This window comes from Rhincodon typus, chromosome 31 (genome assembly GCF_021869965.1).
Source record: "Rhincodon typus isolate 14 chromosome 31, sRhiTyp1.1, whole genome shotgun sequence".
Lineage (NCBI taxonomy): Eukaryota > Metazoa > Chordata > Chondrichthyes > Orectolobiformes > Rhincodontidae > Rhincodon > Rhincodon typus.
Genome location: NC_063362.1, coordinates 16,558,420 through 16,569,218, shown reverse-complemented (window position 1 = coordinate 16,569,218; position 10,799 = coordinate 16,558,420). Strand labels below are relative to the sequence as shown.

Below are 10,799 nucleotides of genomic sequence, written 5' to 3'. Positions count from 1 at the left end.
AGTGCTGTGTCACCCAGTGGGAGAGGGGTTGCACAGTGTGTGTCAGTGCTGTGTCACCCAGTGGGAGAGGGGTTGTACAGTGTGTGTCAGTGCTGTGTCACCCAGTGGGAGAGGAGTTGTACAGTGTGTGTCAGTGCTGTGTCACCCAGTGAGAGAGGAGTTGTACAGTGGATTCCAATGCTGTGTCATCCAGTGAGAGAAGGGTTGTACAGTGGAAGCCAGTGTTGTGTTACACATTGGGGGAGGGAATAGTTTGAACAGCGGGTGCCACATCAGTGTGGGATGGTGGGAACTAACTTGGTGTGATCCACCAAAGGGTTAAACAATATTTCTAAAATTGAACATCCATCAGCAAACTGAAATATTGAAGTGAAGGGATTAAATTACGTGAAATTAGTTGCATTTGTCAGTCACTGAGCTGGGCCTTTAATGCTGCAGCAGTTTTCCTGGGTATTCAGTTAATTGCTATCAGGCTTGGTCACAGATTCCATTGTAAGCTGATGAGTAAATTAACTCCCTCTGAATTGCATTCACTTAGTGTCTCATTTAAACCTATTTTCCCATTGTTTTCCCCGTTTTTAAATCCAATGACCCCCACCATCTCTTGTCTTGACCTTGCTATCTTTCTGATATTCCACCCTGAAGCGGGACTTTAAAGAAAAGGATTTTAAAAGCTACGGGTTTGAAACTGGTGTCTTGCGCCCCTTGCTTCCACTTCTTCTCCTCTCCTATTCCTCTCACACTCTTCTTCTCCACTCGATACAGATTACAGTGGCTGACTGATGAACTGGTGGGCAGGCTTCTGAAACTCTGTCTATCAGTGCTGCAAACAGTGTCGCCTCAGGCAGGCCTGACTGCCCTTGCCACTCTTTGTACTTTGACTCTTTTTCACTTTTCATTGAAACGACTGAGGAGACCCGAAAGATCTCGAGAAACCTCGTTTGGATCCAATAAGTCACTCGGTGTAGTCTATTACTTGTGCCCGGCGGGGGTTATAGTGCACTTCTAATACTGAGCTTGCAGGGAGACAGAGAGAACACAGAGCGAACTTTCAACCTTAATCGAAATCATTTGCCAACAGCTCCCAGTTCTTCACACCACACAGCAGTCAGGAATTGTCCTCGACTCCTTAGAATACAAAGCAAGAAAAACTCTTTCATTACAAATCACAGATGGAGGGAGAACAGACGTTACTGCCACTCAGTGCATCTTAAAGTAAATTTACAGCACAATAGCAAAGTAAAAGCATCTTCCATTCACTGGTAGTTCAGAATTTTATTAAATTGCCTCTCTTCATTCTAACCACATCTTAATTTACAATTTCTTGCTAACAATCCATTTGGTAATTTTTTTCTCAATGCCTGCACTACCCCCCCAACCCCTAGTCACCCCTTCTACTAACCCTAACACAGCCAAACAGCCTTTCAGAGTTGTCATTTTTTGCAGAATTCATGCTCAAGTTAAGCATGCACTCAAGCTCCACTATCTGCTCCTCACCTGGACTGCTAGCTCAGAAGACTATCCTGCAAGCCGTAAAGTCATCCATCACAGAAAGGCCCTTCAGCCCATCAAGTCTGTGCTAACCTGTCTACACTAATTCCACTTTCAGCACTTGGCCCCTAACCTTGAATGTTATGTTATTTCAAGTGCTCATCCATTTTTTTAAAGGTTGTGAGATTTCCTGCATCTACCAGCCTCCCAGGCAGTGCATTCCAGGTTCCCAGCACCCTCTGGGTGACTTCTTTTTCCCTCAAATCCATTTTAAACTCCCTGTCTTTCACCTTACGCTTATGTCCCCTCATGCCGTTGGGCTGATCAACTGTGGGAGGCGATGCAGCTAAACTCAGGACATGTGCGTACAGTCAAAGACGTATCCAGTGGTACTGAGGCCAAATGCATCATATTTTGTTTCAGATGATGCTTAATTTTTGGTCCGAAATGATGATTTCTTCAGTCATCTTTTGAATGATAGTTGAATTTTGTAAACAGCATCACCAGGCTGTACATCTTAAGTGTTAGAAAATACAGCTTTGAGACAAACCATTTGGTGGAACAAATTCATGTTGATGCTTATGTTTCATATCAGCCTCCTTCCAGCCCTCAACATCAAATTTCTTTAACATAACCTTCAATTTATTTCTCTCTCATGTTTATTTAGTTCCCCTTAAATATTTACACTATACCCAATGGAAGTAAATTCCATAATCACACCACTCTCCAAGTAAAGAGTTTCTTCTGAATTCCCTATTTGATTAATTAATGAATGTCTTATATATTTGGCCTCCAATTCTGCTTGTGCCAAGTGGAAACATCTTCTTCACACTTGCGCTATCAAACTCATTCATATACAAGAAAATCACCAGCCAATCATATCTCAAACTTCTTTTTCAGGAGAAAAGAACCCCAGCCTGTTCAATCTTTCCTGCTGGTATCTTCTCAACTGCGGTATCATCCTTGTAAATCTTTTCTTCAACTTCTCCCATGCCTCACTTTTGTACACAACATGTAGATCACAACATTTCATGATATTCCAAGTGTGGTCTAACCAATGCTCTGTTCAGGTTCAATATAACTTCTCTGCTTTTCAGTTCTAACCCTCTGGAAACCATGGGCATTCTTTGCTGTTCTTGTGGCCTTGGTAACCTCTGTAATTATATTTAGCAATTTGTAAAACTATAATACCTGGATTCCTCTGCTCCATTTATAGAATCCCTAGAGTGTGGAAACAGGCCATTCGGCCCACCAAGTCTGCACCACCCCTCCAAAGAGCACCCCACCCAGATCCATTCCCTGTAACCTGGCATTTCCCATGTCTATTCCACCTAACTTACACACCCCTGGATACTACAGGCAATTTAGCACAGTCAATCCGCCTAACCTGCACTCATTGGTCTGTGGGAGGAAACTAGAGCACCTGGAGGAAACCCACACAGACAATGTGCAAACTCCACACAGACAGTCACCTGAGGGTGGAATTGAACCCAGGTCCCTGGCACTGTGAGGCAACAGCACTAACCACTGAGCCACCATGATAGCAATTTTCCAAGTAATATATGACTCCTCATTCCTCCTCCCAAATGTATTGCCTCATACTTATCTCTGTTGAAGTTCATCAATTATAGTTTAGTCTGCCAATTTATTAATGTCTTTCTACTGCAGTCCCCTTGCAGTATTAACTACATAGCCTAATTCAGTGTATTTTGTAAATTTGAAGTTTTTATTTCCAATTCCCGAGTCCAAATTGTTTATGCAACAGTAAACAACAGAGGTACCAGGACTGATTCTTCTGCAGCACCACTTCCACTGTTTTCCCAACTGGTAACTACCTTTAACCCCTACTTTTGTGCTTTCTGTTTTGTTGCCAGCTTGCTATTCATCCTGAATTTTGTCCCTGATAGAAATGTACTGACCCAAGCCAGAAGTCTACTGTGCAGTTCTTATTGAGGGATCTTTGAAATCTAAATATATTATGTTTATGACACTACCCTTGTATATCCTTTTTGTTACTTCGAACAATTCATTAAGGTATGTCAAGCATGACCTTTTCTTTTGGGATCCGGCTGAGTACTCTTCCTAGATGCTTTTTTGTTATAGCTTTGATAAAAAATTTGCTGATCTTTCCAAATCTTGGTGTTGCAAATTAGCCTATAATTTCCTGAATTTGTTCTAGTTTCCTTTATATATAGAGAAATCACAGCAATTGTCTGTCAGTCTTCTGGCACTGTTCTGTTTTCCATTGATTTTTTTTAGTGCGTGTGTAATAGTGCCTCTGCTATTACTTCCCTAATTATTTTTAGCACACTTGGATATGATCCATTTCAGACTGAGATGAGGAAAAGAACTTCCTCAACACCGTCTGTCCAACAGTGCAGAGCTCCCTCATTATTGTCCCTATGACAGTGCAACATTCGTTCTGTACTAATAGAAAATAAAGCACTGCATATGCGGGAGAACTGAAACAAAAATAGAAATTGCTGCCTGAACAAGGGGGAAATTTGATTGGTTTAACGATCAAACACCCCTTTCTCTCTTAAATGTTGTAAGGTATACATACCCCTATGATAAAGGAAGGAAAGAACTTGTATTTATACAGCATCTTTCACAACTTGACAGTCTCCCAAAGTGGTTTACAGTCAATGAAGTAGCTCTGAGTGAGTCACAATTGGAAAGTAACAATCAACTTATTCATATTAAGGTCCTACAAACAGCAATGTGTTCATAACCAAATAATCTGCCATGGTTGAGGGAATAAATAATAAAGTACACCACGGAGAATCCCTTCATCCTTATTGAATAGCTCCATTGGGAGACCTAACATCCATCTTAGAGGGCAAACTGGGCTTCCGTTTAACAGTTCATTGAAAAGTCAACAAATCTGACAGTGTAGCATTCCCTCACTACTGCACAAGGAATGGCAGCTTGGGATATATGCTCACTGGGGTCTGAACCCACAAATCTCTGAATTAGAAGCAAGAGAGCAATCCACTGATCATGGTTAATATCTAACAGCTTGCATTAGGCTGGGAGAAATTTGTTGGCAATGACAATAGAGTCATAGAGTCATACAGCATAGAAACAGAACCTAATACTGGAGAAGTATGTTGGTGGGGGTGCAGTGGGGGGGGGGGGGGGGGGCAGCATAGGCACACAATCTAGAACATTTGAAGTTTGGTGTCTTTAACAAGTATCGCATAAAGATTGTAGACAAATGACTGAGACAACATTCAAGCCCCACAGCTGTGCACTGACTTGTTCTGTACTTTCACTGAGCTGAAATGTATCCAGTCCAGGGAAAGATACAGGACATGCAGTGGCTGGTGATATGTAGACATATGAGGTAGCAATTTTGTACAGCTGGATTTCACAAAGCGAGATGGATTGCTGCACTGGTTGAGGGAGGAATATGACGAGCCAGTCTGAATATTTAATATTGAACTGAAAACAGGGTATTGATTGAGCCTCTTGCAGAAATAATAGCCCTCCCAACAAAGTAGTATTCCCACAGTCCTAACTCTCTGAAACTGCAGCGCTTCTTCAGTACTATCCCCTCCAACCGTGCAGAACTTCCTGGTAATGTTCTTCAAAGAGTGGAGCACTTCATTTCAGTACTGCTTGTCTGACAGTGCAGACCCCACTCCGTACTTCTTAGATATTTCAGATCTTCCTTAAATTCCACAGGCCATGCAGGATAAAGGCAGGGTCTAGGCTATAACAAGGTAAACACAGGAAGGATGCTCCCAATGAACAAGGGTCGCAGTTTAAGGATATGGGGTAAGCCATTTCAGACTGAGATGAGAAGTACTCCCTCAACACTATCTGTCCAATAGTGCAGAGCTCCCTCATTACTGTCCCTGTGACAGCGCAACATTCCTTCTGTACGAATAGATAATAAAGCACTGCACACACTGGAGAATTGAAACAAAAACAGACATTGCTGGAGAAACTCAGCAGGGCTGGCAGCATCTGTGGGAAGAAAGCAGAGTTAATGTTTCGAGTCTGATGACTCTTTATCAGAACTCCTCTATGACAGCATAGAGATCCCAGTTCTGCACAGGGTTGTAAAGGTCTTGACAATGTTCTGACTGAGCCAATCCAGCAGTAAGATTGCATCTAAGTGCATCACTGACAGGTGACATTATGTGAACAAATAATCTAAGATATTTCTTTCCCTCTGACCTTAAACACACGGAGATAATAAACATATGATCAGCAGTCACTGGCCCTTTCAGTGAGGAAACTCTTCATTCATCCGGTGGTGTTCAAAAGCCTCCTGATGTAAATCTCCGAGGGAGAGTAATGTGTGATAGTTGCCTGAATCTGGCCCCATTGGCTTTATAAATCCCCAGGCCCTGCCAAGGAATGAAAGTGTATCTGGGTGGGAATGAGTTTAGCTGGGTCTGTTGGCCCTTGTAACATTACTGAGTGGTGAAGTGATCCCACACACCAACCATTCACAGCTTGCATTTTAAACGATGTTTTAATAATATCACAATCAACAAAAAGGCTGTGGAATTTTATCCTCAAAACAGCAGGCTGGTATTCCATGAGAATCCTATGCACATAATAAGTGAGTAAAAACTGGATTACCGGTGGGTTAAACGGACACTTCCTTTTGACATTTTTGTGCGGGTGTCAATTTTCAAACTGAGAGAATACTTCAAAAAACTGCATAAATTTTAAAATGATTTAATCTAATTTGCCCCCTTCTCTCCTGAAGGTGCTGAGTCTCCCTGGAGTACAGTTCCCCTTCCTCTCCCGAAGGTGCTGACTCTCACTGAGGGTTTAGGTCCTCAAGCTGTTGGAGGAAGAGATATTGAGTAACAGTTTGAGGGAGCTAGTTTAATCTCTTCCCTAGGTCTATACCTCTATAAACATCCATCCACCTCCATTCCCCAGTAATTCCCCTCTCCAGCCCTCTTGTTACTGACCCCCTCTTTAAAAGGGGTCCTGACAGTAAGACTCCCTCTTTAGCAGTAGCACATGTAAGTGGAACAGATAGCTTGTTGTTTGTGTCGGTTAAGTAATGGCCCCTGTGGGATTAGCACTCCCTGAGGCTGTTGGCTCTGAAGTTGCCAGAATTAATTACTTTTTCTCAAAAAATGACTATCTCGCAGGGAAAGTGCGAGATGCCCTGAGGGTGATTTGCAACTCTGTGTTTATACTTACCTCCTGGATTTATCTCAAACACCATCCTCCCCAGCCCATGCAGCAGCCAACATCCCAGTCTGGAGAAAATTCTGGGAGTAGAGTCTTGTTCAGTGCGCAAACCAACTCCATCCACCTCCAATAATCACTGCAGGCTGTTTATAATTTCTGAGCAGCCCTGTCGGTCTGTGTGATTGACAATCGAGCTGCTCAGAGCTCCCACTCCCTTCCCCCTCCTCCTCCTTACCCCCTCCCTCCCCCACCCCTCCCCACTCACCCAGTCCTGATCAGATAAAACATTACAGATGTTGCACATTTTTCCATTTTTATTCAGAAACTGTTGACCTTACTTTCTACGTTTCCAAAGGGGACACGAAGATGAGTAAACCGAGGCCAGCATGCTCTTTTTAAAAAGTAAAGTTCCCTTCTCTTGTTGTGGATTGTGTGCATTTAATGGGATCGCTCGCTTCTAATTTGATGTGAAGTTGGCCTCATGTAATGCTGACTGTGTTTGATCACTGTGTTGACACTGCCACCGTGAGGACAGACTATGTGGACAGGGATTTGAAATTTTGGCAAAAGTGATGATTTCCCACCACAGCTTGAGGTCAGTGCATGTGTCCCTCACTCTGTAGCTCAGTCTCACTTTGTAGAGTCATACAGTCTGACAGCACAGAAAGAACCCCTTCAACCCATCATGCCCACACCAGTCTTTAAGCACATATTTCCAAGCACTTGACTCATAGAGCTGTAAGATCTGGCACTTCAAACGATCAACTAAATACTTCTTAACTGCTGTGATGGTTCCTACCTCTATGACCTTTTCAGGCACTGAGTTCCAGATACCCACTATCCTCTGGGTAAAAAAAAATCTTCTTTAAATCCCCTCTAAACTTCCTGCCCTTTAAATCTGTGTCTGCTGGTTATTGATCCCTCTACTAGGGAGAAAAAGTTTCTTCCAATCTACCTTATGTATGCCCTTAATAATTTTGTACATCTCAATCAGCTCCCTCCTCAACATTCTCTGCTCTTAGGAAAACAACCCCAGCCTGTCTCATCTCTCTTATTAGCTGAATCACTCCAGCGCAGACAATATCCTGGTGAATCTCATCTACACCTTTCCTAGTGTAATCACATCCTTTCTATAGTGTGGCAACTAGAACTGCACACAGCACTCCAGCTGTGGCCTAATTAATGTTATATACAGCTCCTCCATAATCTCCTTGCTCTTGTATTCAATTCATCAACTAATAAAGCCAAATATCCCAAATGATTTGATTGGATTTGATTTATTATTTTCACATGCCTCTGAGTACAGTGAAAAGTTTTGTTTTGCGAGCAGTAGGGGCAGATCATAACATACAAGGACATCCAGGTCATAGGGTGTTTAGACAGAGCAAGGCATACACAGTGAGGCACACATGCCTCCCTGACCACCTTATACATCAGTTCTGTTGCCTTCAAGCATCTGTGGACACACATGTCAAGGTTGCTCTGACCTTCTGTACTTCCTAGGGTTCTACCATTCATTGTGTACTCCCTTGTCTTGACAGTCCTCCAAAAATGCATCATCTCTTAATTTTCAGAACTACATTCCATTTGACATTGTCCTGCCCATCTGACCAGCCCAGCTATATTGCCCTATTGTCCTCACTGTTTACTATACCACCAAATTTCATGTCAGCTGTGAACTTACTGATCAAACCTTCAATGTTAGTGTCTAGATCATAAACATACACTATAAACAACAAAAGACACAGCACCAAACCCTGTGCTATTGCACTGGGCACAGGCCTCCTGTTGTAAAAACCTACTTTAACCAGCATTCTCTCCTGCTGCCACAAAGACAATTTGCATCCAGTTTGCCCTGGTCTCCTTTGCAGGACCTTGTCAAAAGCCTTACCAAAATCCATGTAGACTACATTCGCTGAACTATCCTTATCCACACATCTAATCACTTCCTCAAAAAATTCAATCAAACCTGTCAGACATGATATTCCCCTGACAAAGCCATGCTGATTATCCTTGATTAATGCTTGACTGGTGGAGCTTAATTCTGTCCCTCACAATTTTTTCCAATGGTTTCCCAACTATTGATGTTAGACTCACTGGCCTGCAGTTCCCTGGTTTATTCCTACCACCCTTTTTGAATAATGATACCATATTGGCTGTCCTCCAGTCCTCTAACATTTCTCCTCTGTATGTTGAAAATTAATATCAGAGCCCCTGCAATATCCTCCCTTGCCTCCCACAGCAGCCTCAGACAAAACTCATTAGGACCCAGGGATTGATCAAATTTTTAGCCTGTTAAACCTGCTAATCTCTCCTCCTGCTCAATGCCAATTTGTTCAAGTACATCACAGTACATTTTCAAGATTTCGAGACCTCATTCTTCCCTATGAACACAGATATAAAGTATTCTGTTAAAACCTCACCTACTTCTAGCTCCACCAACAATTTGTCTCTTAAGTCCCTAATGGGCCCCATTATTTCCCTTGTTATCCTCTTGCCCTTTATACACTTGTAAAATGTCCTTGAATTTTCCTTTATTTTACCCACTAGTGTTTTGTCATGCACCCTCTCCACTCTCCTCATTTCTTTTTTAAGTAACCCTCTGCATTTTCGATACACCTCTAGGATTTCTGGTGTTCTGAGCCCTCAGGTTCTACCATAAGCTTCCCTTTTACTCCTTATTGCATCCTGTACATTCCGCGATATCCAGGATTTGCTAGAATTTTTGGTCACACTCTTCACCTCCACAGAAACATGTTAGTTCAGTCTTACTCTGCAGCTCAGGCCCTCCCCTCCATTGAGTCCCTGCTGGAATCCCAATCTCCATCTCAATATTAACCTGCCCCTCTCTCTCTCTCTCTCTCTCTGTCTCTCTCTCTTTCTCTCTCCTTATGTCTCTCTCTGTGTCTTTCTGTCTCTCTCTTTCCTGCAGGTGATGAGTATCCTGAGTAACCCTGGAGCAGTTCCCACTCAGCCACAGCATGATTTCTCCATTTCCCCACTGCATGGGAGCCTGGACACCTCGAACCCGCTCTCCGCCAGCTGCAGCCAGCGCTCCGACTCCATCAAGGGCGTGGAGACCCTGCCTAGCTCACAGTCTTACTGCACACCCGCCTACAGTACATCTGGATACAGCATGGACCCTGTGCCTGGCTACCAGTATGCCCAATATGGACAAAGTAAGCACTGCCCGTTGGAATGACACCGGGGGGAAGTACAGCAGTAACAAGGGAAATGGGAGGTGGGTGGAGGGTGGGGGGAAGTTGGAAGGGGTGGGGAGAGGGTACTTGGGTTCAGATTCCATCACTGGGAGCAGTGAGTCCATCAACACAAGGAGCACCGACAGTCAACACCTCAGCCTTAGGCTAGGGAGGGAGGAAGAAGACCCAACCACATTTCCCTCAATCTTATTACAGCCCTTTGTTAGACAGTAAAGGAGGACACAACCAGCCTGATTGACCACTCAACATGGACAGACCAGCTTCACTCGGGGGGCAGCTCCTGTTGGATGAGGGATGGGGAAAGACAGACCCCAACAATAGCATAGGAATCAGAAAAGAAAGGTGAATGCAACTTCTTCAATTCCTCCCTGCTCCTGGTCAACCAGCTCCATCTGCTGCACAAAGATTCTTCTGAACAACAGAAACCTTGCTGAACCTGTCAGTGAGCAGCACATTCTGACATTCAGCTTCAGCATTGTTTCAGCACATCCAGACTGATAGAAGACACAATATCAGTCACCACTGGGACATTACTAACAAGGCATGAGTTTAATCCCATTACAGCGGGGAACGTAAGTTATATCAGAGTGTTACAGTGGTGTGTATGTTATATCAGAGTGTTATAGTGAGGGCTGTGTGTTATATCACAGAGTCATGGTGAGGGATGGGTGTTATATCACAGAGAGGGATGTGTGTTATATCACAGAGTCGCGGTGAGGGATGTGCGTTATATCACAGAATCATGGTGAGGGATGTGTGTTATATCACAGAGTCACGGTGAGGGATAGGTGTTATATCACAGTGAGGGATGTGTGTTATATCACAGAGTCACGGTGAGGGAGACAGCAGGAACTGCCGATGCCGGAGAATCTGAGACAACAAGGTGTAGAGCTGGATGAACACAGCAGGCCAAGCAGCATC

The 10,799-nt window shown here is 43.5% G+C and overlaps 1 protein-coding gene across 5 annotated transcripts in view; it reads left to right on the top strand.

The window, feature by feature from the left end:
• Positions 1 to 10,799, top strand: part of LOC109923956 (paired box protein Pax-7) — a 120,714-nt gene that overhangs the window by 96,862 nt on the left and 13,053 nt on the right. For all 5 annotated transcript variants that reach the window (XM_048615221.1, XM_048615225.1, XM_048615223.1 and 2 more), the window contains one exon: positions 9,590 to 9,836. In XM_048615221.1, the coding sequence (XP_048471178.1) occupies positions 9,590 to 9,836 (247 nt within the window). The remainder of the gene's footprint in view (positions 1 to 9,589; positions 9,837 to 10,799) is intronic.